General features: G+C 52.2%; 1 protein-coding gene across 1 annotated transcript; it reads right to left on the bottom strand.

The window, feature by feature from the left end:
* Positions 1 to 151: 151 nt before the first annotated feature.
* TRIM27 (tripartite motif containing 27) lies at positions 152 to 17,179 on the bottom strand. Its single transcript, XM_023254671.2, has 8 exons — positions 16,667 to 17,179; positions 15,527 to 15,622; positions 12,902 to 13,132; positions 7,060 to 7,082; positions 5,168 to 5,283; positions 5,003 to 5,035; positions 3,192 to 3,218; positions 152 to 1,737 (listed from the first exon to the last, which is right to left on the bottom strand). Exons 1-8 carry the CDS (start codon positions 17,084 to 17,086, stop codon positions 1,142 to 1,144), a joined length of 1,542 nt encoding a protein of 513 aa, XP_023110439.1. The 5' UTR covers positions 17,087 to 17,179; the 3' UTR covers positions 152 to 1,141.
* Between the last annotated feature and the right edge of the window lie 6,636 nt (positions 17,180 to 23,815).

Genomic DNA, 23,815 nt, shown 5'->3' with positions numbered 1-23,815 from the left:
GCACCCAAACTTGTTTTATCATCCAGGTGGAAGTAAAACACTGGCCAGACCAGGATTCGGACCCATAGGGAACTCACCTCGAGCCAACCCCTTCAACCCCGCCCCAACATCTGAACCCAATCCTACCAAGACCCGGAAAGCAACAACAATATAAACAACATCCATGGTCACTTTATTTTCAAACAGAGGGGCATATACCCAAAGGAAAGGAGGACGAAGAGCCATCGTGGGGGCCTGCTGAAGTGATCTGTTTAGCCTCGTGACCCGACGGCTATGGGGATAGAGCTGCCCCTCAATGGTACACATACTAGAAAGGTCATTCCCCACAGGAAATGGAGAAAAGGAGGCAAAAAGTCAATGAATCCCTGGAATAGTGCCTCAGAATCACTCCAGGGATGGGGTATGACTGACCGTCAGTCCACAAATGGGAGTGGGAGGGGGATCTGGGGACAGTGGATAGTGTTGGCAGGAAATTATCCTGGATGATGTGCACCGGTCAGAATGGAGGGAGCAGACAAAGCCCTCGGAACAGACAGAGGCAAAGAGCACATTGATTAGAACATTATCTCATAACAGAGGTGGCGCCATTTCCCACCGTTACTGTAAAATAACTGTAACTAATCAAAACACACAGAGGCCTCTTTAATGGAGTTAATAAAACTACGGCAGAATGGGAATGGGGTAGAGGTACGACTCCCCAAGGAGAACCCGGGATCGAGGGAGCCATGCTGGCAGGGCCCTGTGGTTCCTCTCCAGGTTCTTAAAAAGGAGCCTCAGCCCAGAAAACAGCAAATATCCGTGACCACTTTGTGGGGCCAAAACAGAGGGTGCCGGGCGGAGCCCCGGTGAAGTGTCCCCAGCGGCTCTCCAAGGGCCGTCCACACTCTCTCCCCTCCGGGACGGGCTGAATGGAGGTGGACATCCGGTTTTTGTTTCTGGGCACTCTGGCACGTGTCATTACATCTCACAATTTGCACGGGAAGGGGGAGAGGGTGGAGAACGTGGACACCCCGTGTCCCGCTGCAGGACCTGGGGAGCCTAAGGGCGTCCGGCTGAGACAACAGAAGCGGCGAGGCAGCAAGCCGCCTGCCGCCCGGGGTTGGATCACGGCCGCCAGCCCCGGTGGCCTGAGTTCACCTCCTCAAGGGGAAGTCTCCATGGAATGAGTATGGTCGCCAACATGGCCGGAAAACCCATCGATCCCGCTCATGGGGCAGATGATGAGTGGGGCCGCACTCTTCCCCCCCGAGTAGCTCAGGCTGAAGTAGGGCCGCACGGGCCCGCAGAAGGTAGCATGAGAGAAAGTGAAAGTGTGACACCGCTCAGTCACGTTGTAGAAGGACACCTCACCAGCGTCATAGTCCAAGAAAACCCCCACCCGCTGGAGAGGGGTCCGTAGGGGGAGGGCAGTCATTGGGGAGGTGAGAGCCCAGTACTCTTTCCCGTACCACAAGGACACGGCCCAGAATCCATTCTGGGGGGCCGAGGTCACACCACCTTTTCTGCACACCGAGTCTTCACAGACGCCGATGGTCCACTTGGCTTTGTCTCCCACCTCCACCTCCCAGTAGTGCCTCCCAGCGATGAAGCACGGAGAGCCCAAGACACAGGGGAACAGATTGAAGCGCTCGGGGTTGTCAGGTAGGTCCTGTTGCAGGTAGCTGTATCGCACTTGCCGGAGGTTATCGGAGAGGATGAGGCTGGGGTAGGCCGTGTCCGGGTCCAGAGTCACGTCCACTGCACAGACAGAGGGGAGGTGAGGGGCAGGTGAGCCAAGGGCCCGCAGAGCGCCTGGAGGGCTCCTGGCCTCTCTCCCACCTCCCCAAGGGGAGAAGACGAGTGCCCCCTGCAGGCTGCCTTCACCTCAAATTCATCCTGGACTCAACATCCCCAAAATGACTCTGCATTAGCTCATCACCTTTCCAAGCCCAGATATGTCGAAAGTGCCGAGGTTTTACCTCCATTCCCTTTCTTCTACATCTTAAGCCACATTACCCATTATCGGCTGAATCTCCCAGACAGCTTTTGGGATCCGAGGTATGTGAATAAGGGACTGCAATCCTGTTACCAATTTGCCCGCCTTTCAAATCACTCTTTTGTATCCTTACTCAACCGTGCAAAAACCCCCAGTCATCTCTTTTTAACGTCTGGTGCAAGACCCACATCTTCATCAAAAAGTTGTCGTTAGCCAGCCGTGCGTGCCATCACCCTCTCCCTCCCTTAGGCCCGACATGATTTATCGCCCACGCCACATCCCTGGGTGCACCTTGCCAACGTGTGGGGACTTCCCTCTTTGAACTGCCAGGGGCTCTCACACGCCTGTCAAATCCTGCTCGGGAGGAAAACTCCAAACCACAGCCCAGGCAGGCTGAAGGACTCCCATGAAAGCTTCATGATGGGCAACCGGGGAGGTGACCTGGGCCCACACTGGGTTCGTGGTTCAACAATCTGTGCACACTCATCTGTCTGCCATGCCGTGGGTGTGCCTTGAACCTCCCAGCAGACACTAAACTCCAGGGCAGAACAGTGTCTCCTGCTCCTTTGTTCCCTCTATGGCATCCTGCGCGGTGTCAGACAGGGCAGGACACATGCAAGGCATGCGCTTAGCACCTGCTGAAACGGTGGAATATGGATCACAGTGGCCAACACCAACGAACGTAGACCTGCTGTGCTCAGAGCACCTGTCTTCCTGGGGGGGCGGGGGGTGCACATGACTGCAGACGGCACACACCCATGATGTAGTGCCTCTGGGTCCTTGGGACCCAGTCCCCTGACCCTTGGGTGACAGTGACGGTCATGGGGAGTGGGCTTCGTTCAGTTCCCGCCCAGAGATGGGAGGACCCGACATTCCTGGACCCCCAGCTGAGAACAAAAGCCGAGCTCACTAAGTGGAAGCCCACGGTGGTCCTGAGGCTGAGCCGCAGAGCCACAGGGCACAGTGGGAAGGGGGAGAGGCTTCTCCTCAAGCTCCTGGCCTCTACTTCCTCCACTGGCTTCAGCTTTGGGGCATTTTAGGAAGCAAACACGTTGCAAACACATAGAGACAATGGTTTTTATCTGGTTGTGTTTATCACTTTTACACACATAACCCGAAGAGCCCAAATTTAGGCAGTTTCTCAAATCATTCACGACAGTAGTTTGGGCTTTAGGGTTTTTACCCGTTTCCATACAGTTTTGTCTCCATCACCTACCTGAGTATAATTGAGCCTCTCTCAATTCTGAAAGAACAAGAGAGAAGAAGTTATGGACATCATGTGAATATTTCCAAGAAATGCCTAACAGAGGGGCTCTGGTCACCGTCACCATGAAGCCGTGGCCTCATTACACAGCCCAGAATCCCTGCTGCCATCAAGCACAGAGTTCTCTACAGGGCACGTGACTCCATCGTTCAAGCAAGAATCCGAGGGGAAGGGGCGCTGGGAACTGTGGGTGGGAAGGATAACCATGTGCCTGAGGCTGGTAGCAAATGGGGCCAAACTGAGCCAAGATCAAGGACCCCACCCCAAAGTGGGCCAGCTGGCTCTGCAGGGGGAAACTCGGTTCCATGTTCACACAGTACAGAATTCTTGGCTTCCACAAGCCGCCTCTGCTCTAGGGGCTGCGTGACAGCCGCTACCGTGCTGGGAAAACAGGACCACTCACTCGAAAGGCACTTCCCAGTGGACAAAGCATGCTCACAAATGAGCTCTCACGAGCCTTTAAAGTGGCAGGAGAGCCACAGCAAGGAAGGTCAGGTCTGCACTGACCACTGAACTGACCACTTCTGGGATCATCCAGTCTCTGGTAGAGTTTCTCCCTATCTGTCTGCTTGTGGAAGACATTGGGTGTCCCCTACCTAAGTGTTGCCAAAAGAGTGTGTATCTGAAAAGATAAAATGCAAACAAGGTCTTATCATGCGTCACACAGGAAACCACCAGACATTACGGGGATCTGTAAGCTGTAATAAACAAGAAAAGGGTTCACTTCCATCTAAGGCTTTCGGATCCCACAAGACCACCTAGGAACTTTAGCATTTAGGATAAACTCAACTCCTAACTGAATGTGGCTCGTGACCAGAAAATTTTACATTTAAAGGGGCTTCTCTTAAATACCTAAAACACTTTTATCTAATAAACAAAAATACAGGATTTATCGTGTGTCAGGCCCCATTCTAAAGGCTTTAGAAATGGTAACTTAGTTCTACAGCCTTGTGAGGTGAGAACTACTTTCCTCACGTTACAGACAAGGAAACTACAGTGTGGAATCCTTCCTAAGCGCCAGAGCTGGGCCCTGGGTGGCCTGACTCCTGAAACCCTGTTCCCGCCATTGCCCTGCAGGTGCCGCGTGACCCCCCGTCCTGGTCAGCACCAGTGCCCACGGGCAGAAGTTATAATGTTAAATACCGGCTCACATCAAGTACAACTGGCATAGTTTCTGTTCATTCTTTTTCTCAAATTAAAAAAAAAAAATTATTAAATGGGACACCTGGGTGGCTCAGTCGGTTAAGCATCCGACTTGGGCTCAGGTCATGATCTCTGGTCTGTGAGTTCAAGCCCCGTGTGGGGCTCTGTGCTGACAGGTCAGAAACTGGAGCCTGCTTCGGATTCTGTGTCTCCCTCTCTCTCTGCCCACCCCTGCTCGTGCTCTGTCTCTCATTCTCTCAAAAATAAACAAACATTAAAACAAAATTTTTTGGGGGCGCCTGGGTGGCGCAGTCGGTTAAGCATCCGACTTCAGCCAGGTCACAATCTCGCGGTCCGCGAGTTCGAGCCCCGCGTCAGGCTCTGGGCTGATGGCTCGGAGCCTGGAGCCTGTTTCCGATTCTGTGTCTCCCTCTCTCTCTGCCCCTCCCCCGTTCATGCTCTGTCTCTCTCTGTCCCAAAAATAAAAAAAAATAAAAAACGTGGAAAAAAAAATTAAAAAAATAAATAAATAAAAGAAATAAAACAAAATTTTTTTTAAGTAGATGTTCATCTTCCCAGGAAACTTCAACATCAAAAGCCCAGTAAATGTACGTATTTACCTTGGATTTTCTCCATATCCGACTGCATTTTTTCTAAGGGGAGAAAAGGAGACATTCAGTTTGCATCCCACAGCTGGCTGGAATATCGATCTTCCCCTCAGGCAATATGCAGATGTTCAGAGCATGAATCCATTTCCCCCACTGGGATCTCTCTGCTTGCATTACCTGTGAACTGCTTCAGACTCTCTGTCAAGAACAGACATTTTTGTGCAAAAATGTGGATTTTCTCTTGCAGATCTGGAGGTGTGATCCAAGGTTCAGGGATCCGGATTCTTTCAGCTCTAAGTTAAAAAAACAAAACAAAACAATGAGTAAATACGTCCCCCAACCCCACAACTTCAGGATCCCAGACAAAGCCTGGGTTACATTGGCAAAAGGTCTTTAAAAGCAGCCACCACAACTCTTTCCCTGCTCCCCTCCTAGACTGTGATCCTCTCGACAAGAGCAGAAGAAACATCTTGCTCATTCCAAACCCCCCACGGCACGTGGCTCAGGGATTTTCAAATGGCCTGTCCTCAGGAAGGTTCATCTGAACTGAACATAAGGCTGACTTGCCAGAAAGCACCAGATTCCATCCAAGACCTGAGCCTCACGGTGGACAATGACCCAGTGCCCTCAGGTTCCCAAACACGGGGAGAACATCTTCAGAGAGGTGCCCACTCTGCTTCCTGCTTGTGGGGGTTGGGGGGGGGGGTGGGTCTATGGTGAAAACCGATTGCCAACTGCCTCCCGGATACCCCTTCTCCCATCTTCCGAGCTTTCCTGGGTTCCTGGCTGCCCGGTCTAGATGTGACCTTGTGGCTGAGTTCTGACCAATGAGATGGAAGAAGGGTCTTGTGCCCATTGAGAAACCTGCTTTAAGAGGAGTGTGGCTGGCTAGTGTTCCAGCAACCACCTTAGACTGTAAGATCCAGGACCACAACTCGGGCACCGCAGAAGAGCGAAGGCAAGGAAACCAGCAGATGAGCCCTGGGCCACCTACCTGCAAGTCTCTTACACGGCGACACACATTGTATCATGTGTAAGCCCTAAGCCAATGAGATATTGGGTTCCCTACTTCCCATGGCCAAACCCAAACACGAACGTCACAAGGTGCTGGGCTCTGAAGGACCTGCTCTCCCTAGGTTGGGCCAGGATGCAGCACAAGCAACAAGTAAGGGCCGTAATCACCGGGGCCACGTGGCTGGGACTGGACGCGTTCTAATCCGTCTCCTCAAAACCCGCAATTTTACCAACATAATTCTATCCACATGGCCTCCCAGCCAAGTCACTCCACGGACGCACGAGGCCCTGCCCCAGCTCTTGGGGTGCTCCCTCAGGGCCCCTCGAGTGCTCCCTCACAGCTCCTGAGTGCTCCCTCATGTGGCTCCGAAGTGCTCCCTCAGGGTCCCTGGGGAGTGCTCCCTCACGGCCCAGCTGCAGCCCACCAGAGGTTTTCACTGTTCAGCATGTCAAGCAGCTTCAGCGTCCGGCTCCTTCAAAGTCAGTCTCTGCCCCTGCACCAAACAGCGTGTCCCCGAGGCCCAGCCCACTGGCCCTCACTGTCTGCCCTGCAAACACCTGCCCACACGGGGGTGCCCCTGCTTGTTCCTGGCCCGGCATCCAGGGAGCTCTCCCTCACTCCCCATTGCAGACACAGCCCAGGAGTAATGAGGACAAGGCCGGGATCCCCGGAACGGGGCAGTAATTATGTAACCCTGAGCCACTCTCTTCTCCCCATTATGGAACCAGGAGGGGTGGCGGGGACAGGACTCTGCAACCCGTAAGAAGTGACTGGGCCCCTGGGAGCCTTCACTAGGTCCCCAGACGTGTCCTCACAAACCACAAGCACAATTCCATCCTTCACCCTCACAATTTGTCAGTAATTCCTGAGTTTTACTGAGAAGATCCATGGTCCATGTGGCTCTCTGCACACAGTGACTCAGTCCAGAGACAGGCAGGACATGTCACTTGGGGAAGATATCCTTCCGAGGCTCTGGGCTCCTTTCGGGACTTAGGAGTGTGAGGGACACGCCATCCTGCACTCGATTGGACACTGGGGGGAGAGAACACTGTACCTGCTCAACGTGTCCCCGATGTCCTACGAGAGAAAGGAGAAGGGTAACTGTGAGAAGTTGTAACTTTGCTTTTCTTTCAGGGATGTCTGTTGAAAACCCAACCATGGGCTGGCCCTCCTGTGAGAAGCCAGGGAGACGTGGACATAACCCAGTCAAGAGGCTAAAAATCGGGCCAAGGAAACCAGGAGGCACACGATTTGCTGTCCCAGCATTTCCTGTGTCCGGCTCCCGCCCCACCGGCCAAGGACATCTTGATCAAATTTCCCAAGTCAAGTACCCCACCCATGTACCCCAACTGTTCACTGTCCAACTTGCTTTGACTTTTTATCGTGACATAATTTCAAATACACAGAAAAACTGCTAGTACATAGCTCGTGTACACTTGTCACCAAATCACTATGAACACATTTATGTTCAGAACCATTTGAGATCACTCTTTACATTATATCCTTTACTCCTTCATACTTCTGTGTGTACTTCCGAAGGACAAGCATGTTTTCTTACACAATCGCAGTAATCAAGCCCAAGAAAACGAACATGGATGCAACAATTATCTAACCCACAGTCCATATTCTTCTTTAACCAATCATCATCTTTTTTTTTTAAATCTTTATTATTTATTTTTGAGAGAGAGAGAGAGAGAGAGAGAGAGAGAGAGAGAGAGAGGGAGGGAGGGAGGGAGGGAGGGAGGGAGGGAATATGAATGAGCCGAGGAGGGGCAGAGAGAGAGGGAGACACAGAATCTGAAGCAGGCTCCAGGCTGGTAGCACAGAGCCCAACGCGGGGCTTGAATCCACGAACCGTGAGATCATGACCTGAGCCTAAGGCAGACGCTTAACCAACTGAGCCACCCAGGCACCCCCTAATCACCTTTTTTTTTTTTTAAGTTTATTGATTTATTTTGAGAGAGAAAGTGCAAGTGGGGAGGGGCAGAGAGAGAGAGGGAGGCACAGGATCCGAAGCAGCTCCAGGCTCCGAGCTGTCAGCACAGAGCCCGACGCAGGGCTCGAAGCCAGGAACCAGGAGATCATGACCTGAGCCGAAGTCAGACACTCAACTGAGCCACCCAGGCGCCCCAACTGTTCATCTTAACAAAGTTCCTCACAGCTAATCCCCTCCCCCTAGTAACCCAGGACCATTCGCCGCATTCAGCTATGCTGACACTACCTTCCATCTGGAGTGGCTCCCCAGCATTGCTGTCACGACACTGACACTGGTTGTTACGCCAGAATGTCGCCCGTCCTTTGTAGTCTTTCAGACACTCCCCTCATGATTAAATCCAGGCTGTATCCCCTTGAGGAGTGTATACAGGTGCATCCTCCTAAAGACACATGATACTCCCTGGCCCCTTACTGGCGATATTTTGATCACTGGCTAGGTACTGTGTTTCCTCTTGTAACTAGTAAGCAATGTGAAAGTGATACTTTGAAATTGTGTTACTATTCCCATCTTTCTCAAACTTCCTCCCTTAGATTTAACATCCACTGATAATGACTGAATTAACTTCTGTGATGGTTGTTAACTGGTCCTTTTCTAGCTCCAAAGTTCATTTTATTTTTTACATGTTTATTTATTTTTGAGAGAAAGAGTGAGAGTGGGGGAGGGGTAGAGAGAGAGAGAGAGAAACAGAGGATCGGAAGTGGGCTCTGTGCTGACAGCAGCGAGCGGGACGCGGGGCCCAAACTCACAAACCTGAGATCATGACCTGAGATGAAGTCGGACACTCAACCAACTGAGCCACCCAGGCGCCCCAAAATTCCTCCCATATCACTTAATCGACATTCTCCTGGAAAGAGTAGTTTCCTCCTATTTATTATTAGTATGGACTCATATATTCTTACTTTAATAGGCTATAATCCGTCACTGTTCTTATTTATTTTGGTGCTAAAAACTGAGACTTGGCCAGAGTCTCTGTCACTTTTTACCCTATCCCTTTCCATCCATTTCCCCCACCTGGTTTATCCTTCCATGGTTTCCTCTGCAAAAATAAGCAGATACATGACTCTCTTTTTTTCTTCCACAGAAAGTAGCATATGCTACATTTTGCGCTTTTTCACTTAACACATTCCTGGACACACTGCATCAGTGCATGGGTCTCATGGGTATCTTCCTTCCTCTTCCCTACAGCTGCCTACTATCCCATCACGTGTGCACATGCAGAACTGATTCAACCAGTCTCAGTCTGGAAGGTGGGTTTTTCCCAGTACTTTGCTATTATTACAGTGTTACATCATGTAACTTTGTGTGTAGGCATTTTTGTACCTATTTTCATACTTAGGTAAATTCCTGCAAGGACCCTTGGTACAGGTCTAATTGCACACATACTTTGTTAAATACTGCCAAACACTTGGTCTTCCCACCAGCATAGGAGTTCTCTCTCCCACATCTTTGCTAACAGCATATCGAATTAGGAAAATTTTGCTACTCTAGGAGCACCTGGCTGTCTCCGACGGTTAAGCATCCGAGTCTTGGTTTCCGTTCAGGTCATGTTCTCACAGTTTGGGAGTTCGAGCCCTGCATCAGGCTCTGTGCTGACAGCTGAGAGCCTGGAGACCGTCGGATTCTGTGTCTCCTTCTCTCTCTCTGCCCCTCCCCCACTTGTCCTGTCTCTATCAAAAATAAATGAACATTAAAATAAAACATTTTAGGGGCGCCTGGGTGGCTCAGTCGGTGGGGCGTCCAACTTCAGCTCAGGTCATGACCTCGCGGTTTGTGAGTTCGAGCCCCACGTCGGGCTCTGTGCTGACGGCTTGGAGCCTGGAGCCGGCTTCGGATTCTGTGTCTCCCTCTCTGGCCCTCCTCTACTCACACTCTGTCTCTCTCTCTCTCTCTCTCTCTCAAAAATAAACATAAAAAAAGTTAATAAAATAAAAAAACAAAACATTTTAAAAATTGTGAGAAAACAAACAAAAGCCTCCAATACAATGTTAAGTAGAGGCAGGCAACAGCGGGCATCTTGTCCTGTCCCTGACCTCAGGGGGAATGCTTCTAACAGTTCCCTGTGAAGTAAGATTCAGCCCACTTTTCCCATGCTGTCCACCGTAGCCACTCTGGTCGTGATCAAGACCCTCTCCCTCCTCCATGTCCACGGCCCTTTTCTTCAACAGATCCATCCTTTCAAAAATGTCCTCGCAAGTATCATCGGCCTTAAGTAATGACAATTTTTAAAACGCCAAGCGCTCGCTTTGGCAGCACATCCACTCAGACCGGAACGTGGCCCCTGATCACATGATGCAACCAGGCGGGAAGCGAGTCAGGCGCTGCCGTTCAGAGCGCCATTCACAATCGCCAAACGCCCGCCAACTCACGAGCGGAATACCACACGAGGAAACATAACACGCTGCGCATCCACACAGTGGAACGTTACCCAGCCGCGAAAGCAAATGCAGCACTGACACAGCTGAACCGAGAATAAGGTTTGCGAGTGAAAGGAGTCAGACAAAAGGCCTCCAGGTGCCGGACTCTAACAGGCAAACCCGTGAGACATGTAGCCGACTAGCGGTCGCCAGTGGGTAGAACCGAGTGACTGACTGTTCAATGGATGGATACAAGGTTTCCTTCTGAGATGATGAAAGCCTTCCCGAACTACAGAGTTGTGATGATCGAACAATACTGTGAGTTTACTAAATACTGCTGAATGCACACTTTTTTTTTTTGAGAGTGCAAGCAGTGGAGGAGGAGGAGGAGGGGAGAGAGAAAAAGAGACAGAGAGAGACAGAGAGAGACAGAGAGAGAGAGAGAATCCCAAGCAGGCTCCACACTCAGCCTGATGCAGGGCTTGATCCTATGACCCAGAGATCATGATCTGAGCTGAAACCAAGAGTCAGATCCTTGACCAACTGAGCCACCCAGGTGCCCCCATGAGTCCTACACTCGGAAGTGGTTGAAATGGGGGCACCTGGGTGACTCTGTTAAGCTCAGATCATGATCTCACGGTCCGTGGGTTCGAGCCCTGCGTCAGGCTCTGTGCTGACAGCTCAGAGCCTGGACCCTGCTTCAGATTCTGTGTTTCTCTCTCTCTGCCTGTCCTCCACTCACACTCTGCCTCTCTCTCAAAAATAAATACACATTAAAAATAAAAAAAAACTAAAAAAAAAAAGAAATGGTTGAAATGATGAACTTATGTAAATTTTCTCCCAATAAAACGAAAAAAACCTCTCCACTCCACCTTATAAAGCCCTAATCCTGGATACACGCAAATTCCAACTTCCCCTGGGCCTGTACCCAGCAGTCTGGTCTCAAAGAAAGTCACACGACAGGGCAGACTGGCCCCAGTATAAACTGACGTTCCCTGACCGAGTGACCCTCCCACGTCTCACAAAGCACCTGGTCTTCCCAGACTCTGAAACAATTATTTAAAACCTTCCCCCCATTCTCCAAAGCCCACATTTTCCCAAACTCCTGCTCGGTAACAATAGAGGATCCTGCTTTCCAAAGTCAAGAGAACAAAAGACACCAGGGTCGCCTGCCCAGCCTCACCCTGCCTGCATCCTCCCCTCACCCTCCTGTCCCCCCAAAGATCTTCCTGAACTAACTCCTATGCACACGTCGGTCCTCCTTCCCTTCTGCCCTCCCTCTCAGGCAGACAGCAGTGATTTGCAGCCTCAGTGATGTTCCCAACCCGCATCCTTACAGCAGACTGTGCTTGTTTACCTCGTTTCTTTAAGCATCCCCTCCCCGCAAAGCCCCACGACCCCACCCCACCTCCGAGTACTTTCTTGCCGCTCCTCATGGTCTTACTCCCCGACATACTCACCCGCCCCTGTGGTGTCCCTCACCCTGCCAGTGACCACTGTCCCCAACGTGGGTCCTGCCCCACACTGTCCAGTGTTCCTACAGAAGAGCATCTGTGGTGCCCACGGCTTTAAACCAAGTGGATGTCAGCCCTCGACCGCGTGGGACCCTGCTGTCCCCCTCCCTCCTCCTGGTCACGTTCTGCCACACACGCTGGCCACGTGTTCCCTCTGCAAAGTCCTCCTTTGCTCTCTGGCAATGAAATACCGGTGCTCATTAAGGTTCAAGGCTAGGCCTTCTTATCCTAAAGCAGGAGTCAGACACTAGCTCTCAAAGGCCACACAGCATGTTGTTCTGCTTTTGCGAGCCGTGTGGGTCTCACAGGTGCACCCTCTGCTCTGGCAGTGGAAAAGCAACGATGCACTGTGTGGCTTCGTGCCCACAGCACGCACACGACGGAGTTAGAATTTTATATAATTTCACGTTCCACAAAATAAAATTCTGATGGTTTCCAATCACTTACAAGTGTAAAAACCACACTGGGCCCGCAGGCCACAGAAAAACAGGAGGGGAGCACTTTGCTGACCCTTGACCTGGGCCATCATCTCCCTTTTAACGGCATTTATCAACATCTCTTCTCTCGCTGTTCACTCCTTTGTTGTCCGACCTCCACATGAGATGAATTTCAGCAGAGCCCCTGCACCATTCACCCCGTGCCTGGACCAGTGCCTGACCCAGAGCAGACTATCCACACGCACGGAGTGAACACCAGCTCTGTCCTGGTCTGGCTGGGTTGGGGGGCCACCCAGCCGTATCACAGGCCCTACCCCAGGCTCGACTCCCAGGGCGGCTTGGGCCAATGACCCCGGCTCCAGTGCTGACCATTTGCTGGCTGTGCCCACACGTGTGTGCATGTGAAAATGACGAGATACTGCACAGAGGTGGTCTTTACATGCATGTGGGCCCAACCCCTCCTTTCACCAGGAGATCGGGTCACTGAGGTCCAGAGAAGCCAAGAACCTTGCCTGTGATCACAGCACTTGCCCACGCAGGACCCTTACGCGCTGAGCTCCCTGCGGGCCGTGTGGACAGGTGCGCTGACGCTTACCTGCAGTAGCTCCCTGGTGGGCTGCTGCTGCTTCTCCTCCAGCTGGGCAATCAGGCCACTCAAGTGGGAGATGTTGCAGGAGAACTGGGTGATGGCGCCATTGATGCTGTTGTAGATGGCCAGGTCCAGCTCCTCCAGACGGGCCAGGAGGCGGTACTCATGCTCCTTCAAGGAGTGATAGAGCTGCTCAAACTCCCAGACGATCTTCTCCCTCTCCATCTGGGTCAGGCTCTGCGCAGGGGACAGGCAGGGGCACTCAGGAGAGGGAAGGCTCTCTTCTAGCGCCCTTTGTGTTTGTCCTGGACTGTCAGCCCCCCCCCCCCCATCATCCCATCGCAGTGTTCTCGAGGAGCACACGCAGTGACAGAGAAGCCACAGAAGGTAAGAGAGGAGAACATACCTGCCTGGCAGGGGGCTGGGAGGCATGAAAGACTGCCAGGAAGTGACGGGTCACGTACGGGGGACGGACTGGAACACTTACTCCTTGCATCATGACCCTGGCCACGTCACTGAGGCCCTTCCCATGTCACCCGTACCTTCTTTCTGTCCTTCAGGGGTGTTCATCAACTACCCCCTCCCTGGCTCTGGGTGTGTTCCCTCCTGGTGTAGACCTGTTTGCCAAAGACAGTCCGCCCTCCCTTCTCTACCCCACCTCCCAATGACAGGCCTCCCTTAAAGCTCTGTGCTCAACTCCCTTTGTTTACTCCTGTGGAATAGAGTTTTATTGGGACACAACCACACCCATCGTTCACATATTGTACTTAGCTGTCGTCAAGTTACAAGAGTTGAGCAGTTGTGACAGAGATGATGCGGTCCACAGAGCCAAAAATACTTAGTATCTGGCCCTTTACAGAAGTTTTCTAAGCCAGACTCGTGAAGCATCCGACTAACCGCCCTTCCTAAGCACTCACTGTGGGACAGTGATGCTCACACGCTTGTTTTAAATCCTTCCCACAAGGTCACACCTCTCTTTAGCTACACTGAGTTTTTTAAAGATATAAAGGATACAATGTAATCTTAGAAATGGAAAATTAAAGCTGAAAGAGACCTTAAAGGGCAACTGACTCAGTGCTTCTCAGAGGGGTTGTTACTGGCACTCTGGTGGGGGGACAAGTTTGCCTGGCATGACCCTGTTGTCCCGTTGCAGGACATTCAGGATCTCTGCCCTCCCCTCCCCAGTCACTCAGTTCCTCAAGTGACAACCAAACCACACAGCACTGGAGGGAAGGAGAGAGCAGTACCAGCCTTGCTGAAAAACCACGAGGCCAGCCTGCCCATTTCACAGAGGAGCAGACCGGTCCAGGGAGGGCGTATCACTCTCTCCATCTACCCAACTGGCTAGTGTCAGGGCCAAGAAGCATGTGCAAGAGTCCTGGTTCTCAGAGATGGGTCTTCCTCCCCTCTGACAACCGTCCCCCAGGGGACACAATGGCTGTGTGCATGGTGACTTGAGTCCACTCAGGCTCACTAGGACACTCTCCATCCGTCAGAACTATTTTCAAGCAAGGGGAGCTGAGGTCTCAGAGGATTGTGTGGGCAGAGGACACGGCGGTGTCTGAAGGCATCCTGAGAAGTTCCCTGTCCAGGACTGGCAAAATTTCACAAGATGGTGCCAGACTCTACTAGTCTAAGACTTGCCTTTCAGATGTAAGCACCTCTAGGGAATTTCTTTAAAAAATTTTTTTTAAATTGTTTTATGTATTTTTGAAAGAGAGACACAGAGTGAGCAGGGACGGGCAAAGAGAGAGGGAGACACAGAATCTGAAGCAGGCTCCAGGCTCCAAGCTGTCGGCACAGAGCCCGACACGGGGCTCAAACCGACACACTGCGAGATCAGGACCTGAGCCAAAGTCGGACGCTTAACCGACGGAGCCACCCAGGCACCCCAAGGGAATTTCTAATATTTTATTTACTATTTTAAAAAATTACTCAAGCATCTATATGGTGGATATAGAAGTATATATCATAAAAGTCTATGGGGGCACCTGGTTTGCTCCGTCGGTTAAGCAACTTCAGCTCAGGTCACGATCTCACCGTTTGTGAGTTCGAGCCCCGAGCCCACAATGGGCTCTGACAGCTTGGGGCCTGGACCCTGCTTCTGATTCTGTGTCTCGCTCTCCCTGTGATCCTCTCCTGCTTGTGCTCTGTCTCAAAAATAAGTAAATATTAAAAAAAAAAAAAATCTGTACTTCTAGTTTATTTTCTTTTGGCTGTTAAAAAATACACACACACACACACACACACACCTCGATCACAAATTAGGACATCAGTCACTTGCTGAGGCCACTTCATAAGCCACTGTCAGCAGAATGGCACCAAAGGAAGCTAACCACGGCCAAGAATTTCACGTGTATCAGTGTCGTCAAGGATCAACCCCATGTACACAAAACTAACAGGTTACACTTTTGATAGGTCAGATCTCCAGGGGTCCCAACCTCAGCTCTTCCCAAATGTGGGGAACCCCTCGGTTCTCCAAGTGAGTCCCCAACTGCCTTGTGGGGTTGTTTCATCTGCATCCAGAAGTTCTGGATGACTTGACTGGATACGTTAAGGGAAGTCACAGCCTCACACGAGACAGAGTGAGCAGCAGTGGCAATACTAGCTGTGAATTCCAAGTTCCCTTACCAAGAGTTCAGCTCGGGCCTGCTCCCCCTGTGCCCGACGCCTCTTCTTTAAGTCTTTCACTCTTTTCAGATGGTCCAGCTGGTTCTGGATTTGCTCCTGGCAAAAGCAAAAAGTTGCACAGTTGGAAATTAGGCAGACCTCAGCATGGCCATTGTGCCTATTACCCACGCGAGACCGCATTCCCTGGTCAGAGCCTGTCCTGGGACCGCACCGCCATCCCCAGGGCACAGGGGGTCACTCCTCTCTTTGGCAGTCAGTGTGTGTGTCTTAAACCTGCGGGGGGCCTGCCTATCCCAGGAAGGCATCCTTCAGCGAAAAGGTGAGTGGAGGCTTAGGGGTAAGCGGGGGCTCTTCAGAGGCACACACACAGAAAATGCCCTGACCACTACCTTCGCGGCCTCCTCGAAGGTTATCGCCAGCGTAAAATAATGTACCTGAAAGCACCGTAAAGGCTACGTGACTAATTATGCATGAATGCAGTCACTTTCACCTACACACACAGGCCATTGCTCGTGTGCCTTTCCCGCAGCCCTCAAACACACGGACAACAGCACATGCGTTCCCCACACATAGCCTGACAACTGTCACACTCAACACTCTGTTTCCATGTGGCTGTTTGGCTGTGCCAGCGTGCTGGCTCGACGCTTCACAAGGGCCACCCACTCGTGCTGTTTCGTTCAACCTTCATAGTAGCTGCTAACTACGGAACCTAGGGGCTCTTAACTGCCTCCAGCAGGAAAGGACCCCGCTGCCTTCCGTGAGCTTCCAGAACAGGCCGGAGCCCAGGCCAGGGCCGGGGAAACGCGCGCAGACGGAGGCACGCGCACCTGCGGGACGCGAGCACCTGCCGGTCACCGTGCGCGTGTGCTCCGCGCGAGCGATCCGTGTGCGGAGCGCGCGGTCTGACGCGCATCCTGCGCTCGGTCCAGGGAGGGGGCGCGGGTCTCCGCGGGGAAGTGCCCGGGGGTGGGGGGGGACGGGGAGACCCCCGGCTTCCCCCGCACGCGGGCGCCGGGGCTCCGCGGAGGAAATGACGGCTGCTGCGCCCGCGTCCGGCTCAGCCATTTTCTAGGCGGGGAGGAGGAAGCCCCCCGCCCCCGCCCCCCGCCCGCCTTTGTCCGCGCGCCGCGCGGCCCTCACCTTGAAGCCCTCCACCGCCTCCTCGAGCGGCAGCACGCTGTGGCCGCGGTGCTCGCGGGAGCGGTCGCACACCACGCAGATGGGCATCTGGTCCTCCTCGCAGTACAGCTTGAGCGGCTCACGGTGCTTCTCGCACGCGCCCATCTCGCCGCCGGGCCCCGACGGCCGCTCGGTGCGCAGCTGCTTCACCAGCTGGGTCACGTTGGCCAGGTGCCGGTTGGGCCGCATGTGGCGCTGCGGGAAGGTCTCCCGGCACTGCGGGCACGACACGTCGGTCTCCGCCGCGCCCCAGCAGCGGGTGAGGCACGCGCAGCAGATGTTGTGGCCGCAGTCGAGCATCATGGGCTCGGCGAAGTACTGCAGGCACACGGGGCAGCTGGTCTCCTGCTGCAGGCACTCGGCCACGCTCCCGGAGGCCATGGCGCGGCCCCACTCCCGCTTCCGGGCGGCGCCTCCCGGGCCGGGACCCCGGGGCGCGCGCGCGCTGGGCCTCCCCCGCCTGCGCCGCGCCCTCCCTGCGCCGCGGCGCGCCCCCGGGGCCGAGCGGGCGTGGGGCCGGGGGGCCGGAAGGGGGGGGGCGGGGGTCCCGCGGCTGCGCGAGGGGCGGGGGGGGCCGCCGAGGGGCGCCGCGGGCCGGACTCGCGCGGCCGGCGCTCGGGGCGCGCAGGACGACGTGGCCGCGTCCGAGCGGATCCCGGCGCGAGCGGAAGGGGCGGCCCGGGGGCGGGGTTTGGGCCGGGATCCCGCGCGCCTTCACCGCCCCGGGTCCGTGCGCGCCTCGCCTCCCGCGGCCCCGGGCCTGGATCGCCCCCACACACCTCTCCGGGCCTGGACCTCCCTACCCATCCACCTCCCTCCCCATCCACCTCCCCGGGCCTGGACCTCCCCCCACTTCCCTGAGCCTGGACCCACCTACCCGGGCCTGGACCCCTCTCCACCTCCCGGGGCCTAGTCCCCCCTTCCCCCAGGCCTGGACCCCGCCTCCACCTCCCCGGGGCTGGACCTCCACCCACCTCCCCACGTTTGGACCCCAAACCACCACCTCCCCAGCCCTGGACCGCCCCTCCACCTCCCCGGGCCTGGACCTCCCCTCCCTGAGCCTGGATCCCCCCACCTTCACCCGGGCTTTTCTCAGGGTCCCTGCCCGGCCCCCGGCCTCAGTCTAGTTGTGGGGGGCGGGGGTGGGGGGTGGGGTTGGCGAGGACAGTTGTGGCGTTTCCAGGAGACTGGAGCATGCGAGCAGCCGGAACCCTCGCAATTTTGTTTCCAGAAAGGAAGTCTTACCTGTGTGCTGGCAACATTTCTGTAACACAGAATCAGACCCATGCCCCTCGGCTCCTTCCCACTGTTCCCAAGCCAGCGGGTTTACCGCCAGAGCCTCAGCATCCTCTCCGGAGAAATGGGAATGATCACGACAGCCCAACAAGGAGGGAGCCCACCCCGTTTAGTGTTTTAGCCATAAGGGTGTTTATCCATTACACCGAAAGTGCTCACCGGGCACAGAATCGGCTAGAAACCCGCAAGCCTGCCCCTTCCTGGTCACCACTGGACAAGTGCGCCCACCTTGGGATTTCCTGGTCTCCTTTGCTGTTTCCTCACTACTGTCCTCATCCTCTTGGTTTCATTCAATCCGGACAGTCTCGCCTTGCTTTCTCTCTCTACAGGCCTCTCTTTATTTTAATTTCCGTTGTTACACCTTGACCGAAGTTACTTCAACACTGTCAGATTGCAGACGTTTTAAGGTGAGTTAGTAGCCAGGTGACTGAGCATTTCCAGTAATTTCCCTACTGACACTGCCAGGATGAGACTCCTCCTTAGTAAAGCCCCCAAATGCCCCTTTCATTCTGTCACTTCTCACTCAAATCTTCAAAGCTACCCTTTTTTTTTTTTTTTTTTTTTTTTTTTGCCTCCCAGACATTGTCCACACCGTTGAGCACCAGGTTCCAGGGAGCGCTCTGGCCTCCACCACAGACTAACACCTTCACTGTCCTCTCAGGAAGCCACAACCCCAACCCAGCTTCTTAGGGCTTAGGCGGTGCCCACCACAGCCCTCTGCAGGCCTGCTCACCGATCCTACCCCTCCTCAGAGTGTAACCTAAGCAAACAGCACACTGACGGCTCTCTTCCCCTGTGAGTCTCCCACGTTCACGCGGAACCTCAGATTCTGAGCACTTGGCTGTTGTCTAGGCGGAGACTTCAACTCCCTTGCCTGGAACCCTCACCTCTCTATCAAAGTTCTAAAGCAGGACATACTTTTTTCTTTGTTTCTTTTTTCATCCCCCCGCCCAATGTTTCCCCATTTTACCCCCTAAGCACACTTTTAAAGTAGGAAGTGACTTTAGCCCTCACACAGCCCAACATACTTCATAAATAGGAAACTGATACCAGACACTAAGGTACTTCAAAGAGGAGAGTCCTCTCCAGACTGTCTATGCTCTCTATTTCGACTTGCTCTAATCAGACTGAAAATAATTTGTTATTTATTCCGTTGTAAAGTGACCAGTGTTCAAACACACATGCCTATTAGAGGCAAGAGGGAGATTTTTAAGAAAATTATTTTATTTGGAGAGAGAAAGAAAGGAGAGAGAGTGTGAGTTGGGGGGGGTGCAGAGAGAGACCATCTTAAGCAGGCCCCATGCTCAGCACAGAGCCGGACGTGGGGCTCCATCCCATAAACCACAAGACCATGACCTGAGCTGAAACCAAGAGTCAGAGGCCTAAAGGACTGAGCCACCCAGGCGCCCAGAGGCAAGAGGGGAATTTACTAGGCAGCCCAGACCAGGAACCAAAAGGCAAAATGCGGACAGTGACTAACTGTAGGACAGATGTCCCTTCCAAGAGAGGAGATACTCTCCTCTCTCACCAAAGATTGCCGTTGAAAATGCAGGCCCAGCTTACTGCCAAAGTTTTAGCTCAAGAGAAGGCAGGAATCTAGAGTTTTATACGAAACTTTCATGACTTTTAAGTGTTGAAAACTAAAGATTGTAAAAATATCTCTGCAGAAGAAACTGACTTCCTGGTCTCCAGTTTGGGGCTCTGGGACACATATTTATTTTAATAAGTGCCTTTCTGTCTGAACAGAATAATATTTTACAGCCAGTCTCCACTGGTACCTTCCAGTTTTATTCCAGATAGCAATATGCTCAATAAAAGACACTTCCTGGGCCCTTTGCTGCCTGTGCGAAAGTACCTCCTGAAGGCAGTGTGTTACCTTGTCCAACTGGTTATGGATATGTTGTTATCAGGTGAACCGGGGAGACTCCAGGCCCCGGCCCAAAGATGTCACCAAAGGTTCTTGGTCTCATCGGGAGAAAGAATTCAAGCGCAGAGGCAACACAGTGGACGAGCAACACAGCAGGAAAGTTTATTGAAGACAGAGTTGGGAGAGCCGGAGACAGGGATGGATGGAGAGAGCTGCCTGCAGGGAGAGAGCCAGAGGACACAGGGTGCAAGCCTGTTAGCTGCACGCCCTGGGGTTGGGTTTCTGCCTTTTATTGACAGTTGTTAACAAGGCTGTGGAGAATCCCTTGCTTGGGGCGGGGATTCTTGGAAGCAGGGTTTGGGGGCTCCCTTCCTTATTTGACCAGGAGCGTCCTGTCCTGGCGTGCCACCTGGGGCTTCTGGGGCAGACAGGCCTCTGACCCTCCCCACAGCTGGGCATGGCCTCTTCCGTGCTGGCCTCCAGGCTTCCCCTTAGAGCCTAACGAACTGCCCTGTGACCCTGGGATTAACCTTTGTCCTTCCTTCTTCCAGCCTGGAATGTGCACGAGATGATAGGAGCTTGAGCGGCTGTCCCGGACCAGGAAGCAATCTGGAACACCAGAAGCCGACTAGGGGGGTGCAGTGGGAAGGCCACTAAGCCTGGGTCCTTACACACTGCAGAGTGTCTGCAGCAGGCTTCATGGTCCGCTAAAGCCACTGTCTTATTTAAGCCACTTACTTGGATTGTCTGCATATGCAACTAAAACCAACCCTAACTAATAATATACAGTTTTTATTAATAAACAATTTATTTTTCTTTTTTTCTCTATTTTGAGGGAAAGAGGGACAGAGAGAGAGAGAGAGAGAGAGAGAGAGAGAGAGAGATCATGCTCGCAAGCAGGAGCCAGCAGGGGAGGACCAGTCAGCACAGAGCCAGATGTGGGGGCTCAAACTCATGAACTGTGACATCCTGACCTGAGCACGAAATCAAGAGTCAGATGCTTATTAGACTGAACCACCTGGGTGCCCCTAAGCTATTTTATTTTAAAATAAATTCCTACCTACTCTCTTTACTCAATCTAGCTGCTAAATATGAGCTCCTAATATTAGCTAAACCCAGAGGACACCTCAGTCTTTACCTTACAGGTTTTGAGGCATTTGACAGGGTTGACCCCTTCCCTTCTTGGATTGCTCTTTCTCTGGGCTCCAAACTGAGTAGGGCCTGGTGATGCCTAAGGTATTTCTGCTTCCTCCGCTCCTCTTATCTGCCTTCAGCATGTGACACCAAAGTTAGTCTGGAAAATAAAAATAAAGACCAGTCAGGAGAAACACAAGGCTAGGATAATTAAGGAATAGATGGCCAGATCAATGGGACAGAATAGAAGCTGGCCTGTGGACCCAAATCAGAATAAGAGTTCAGTTTGGATAAAAGGGAAAGTTCAGACTGGTGTCCTACCTTCAACAAATGATCCTGTTTGGGGGAAAAATCTCATCTTCTTACACCAAAGTATATTTGAGATCAGTGAAGGATTTAAATTTAAAAAAACAAATCAATAAAAGCTCTTTTAAAAAAAAAGATTTTAAAAAAATGTTGTCTAGAAGAAGGTCTTTCTAAATAGGACCACAGACCCAGAAGCCATCCATCAAATGGATACATTTGGTTACATAAAAGTAAAAATCGACTGACTTCTGTACAGGAAAGTACCTTTATTTATTTATTTAACGTTTATTTATTTTTGAGACAGAGAGAGACACAGCATGAATGGGGGAGGGGCAGAGAGAGAGGGAGACACAGAATCGGAAGCAGGCTCCAGGCTCTGAGCCATCACCCCAGAGCCCAACGAGGGGCTCAAACTCGCGGACCGCGAGATCGTGACCTGAGCTGAAGTTGGACGCTTAACCGACTGAGCCACCCAGGCACCCCCAGGAAAGTACCTTTAAACAGCTGAGCAATCAGGGCCCCCGGGTGGCTCGGTCAGTTAAGTGTCTGACTCTTGATCTCAACTCAGGTCATGACCTTCCAGTCTGTGGGTTTGAGTCCCAAGGTCGCGCTCTGTGCTGACAGCGCAGAGCCTGCTTGAGATTCTGTCTCCCTTTCTGCCCCTCCCCCTCCTCTCAAGCAAATAGTCAAATAATGAAGGAAAATTAGGAAAAAGTACTTTTAGCAAATAACACAAAGGATGAATTTCCTTGAGAGAGAAAATACTTTCACAAATATAAGTAAGAAGAGACAAAAAGAAAACGCTGAGAAGACAGTGTAGGAAGAAGAACAACTGGTTAATAAACATGTGAAAAGTTCAGCTCACTCAAAGTTAATGAGATAAAATGTGATGCTTTGTATCTATGAGATTAGTAGAGATTAGAAAACTGCAATACTGGTTATTGGTGAGAATGAGGCATTCTAGGACCACGCAGGTTGTAAGCTGGGAGAACATTGTTGAGAACAATTTGGCAATGGCTAAAAAAATCTTAATACACATACTCTTTGAACCATCCAGTCCACTTCTGCCCCCTCTGCACAGAGATGATGGATTGTATAAGGACTGTAATTCGAACATTGTTTGGGTTTGTAAAACATTGGAACCGACATAAATAGGCTTCGTGAGGGGATGGGTTGATGGAAGACACTGAATGCACACCCGCCATGGAATACTATGTAGGTACCCAAAGGAATGAGTTACATCTTAGTACACGAATATGGAAAGATGTCTGGGATTCATTCATTCATTCACTCATTCATTCATTCATTCATTCATTCAACAAATATTTGTTGAGTGGCCAGGATGTGCCTGACTTCCAGATTCCAGGATACTGCAGGGAACAAAATAAAGTTCTGTGCTCAGAGTTGCCTTCTAGAAAGAAAGATGGACAAAAAGCAAACCAAGAAATAAATGCAGCGTGTGGAAGATGCCATGAAAAAGGAGTCAGGATACGGAGGGAGCAGTGATGGGGGTGTTATTTTATACGGAGCAGTCAGGGGGCGCCTCCCCTATGAGGGAACCAAATGGCTGCTACAGTTTGGAGTCTCAAATGTGTCTGTTATTGCGAATTTATCTCAGAGAAATGAAAACTTACATTGACACAAAAACCTGCACAAAGCATTATTCAAATAGGAAGTGTCCCAGGATGTGGAGAACAAAGGCAAAAGACGTGCAGAAAAATTAAACTTCCTTACAATTGCAGCCCATAGACAAGTACTTGAAACAGCCACCTTCCTCTGGAAGCTCAGCGGCCCCCAGGTTCCTACTTTGCTGGAGGCAAAAGGCAACCTTAGCTGGACATCAGCCAACATCCACTTTGACATATAAAATTCCGTTGCGAACCTCCTTTACCTCCCCCCCCCCCAAGGTATATGCCTGCAATCATCCTCCAGGCTTATGGCCGCTGATACACAGCGGGAGGGTCTCAGGACCCAGGTTTCGCTCCACTGTAGTCAGTGACCTAACAGCAGCTAGCCCCTCAAGGCCCTGGGAACCTTGCTCCCAAATTCCTTACAGACTTACGCTGTCCCTGACCCCCTCCCAACCTGAGGGTATGTAACCTGTCACTCCTCACAACCCCCCAACCGCCCACGGGTCCTGTCCTCGTGCTTTCGTAAACCACCTTTTTGTACCGAAAATGGCTCAAGATTCTTTCTTGACTATTTGCTCCCAGACCCCAACACCGCATCACATCATCCCAGATAAACTGAGACAAATCATCACAGGGTCTTCGAGGATCCTACTCCCAATGCTCTTCTCCACAGCAACTTTCACTGAAATGTCTTGGGCACCTGCAAAAGGAGGCTGGGACGTGCAGTGTTTCCTGGGCACATTTGCTGACCCAACATAAACATCTGGGTTCCTAGGCAAAGAAGGAGGAAGGTGAAAATGGCTGTTGGCAGTTTCTGTCACCAGCCCTGAGTTAGCAAGGTCTGTGACCCGATTTCAGAGTTTTATGAAACCTCTT

The sequence above is a fragment of the Felis catus genome, chromosome B2, assembly GCF_018350175.1.
Source record: "Felis catus isolate Fca126 chromosome B2, F.catus_Fca126_mat1.0, whole genome shotgun sequence".
In the NCBI taxonomy this organism is placed as follows: domain Eukaryota; kingdom Metazoa; phylum Chordata; class Mammalia; order Carnivora; family Felidae; genus Felis; species Felis catus.
The sequence above is the reverse complement of the archived record's forward strand: the minus strand, read 5'-3'. Positions and strand labels throughout refer to the sequence as shown.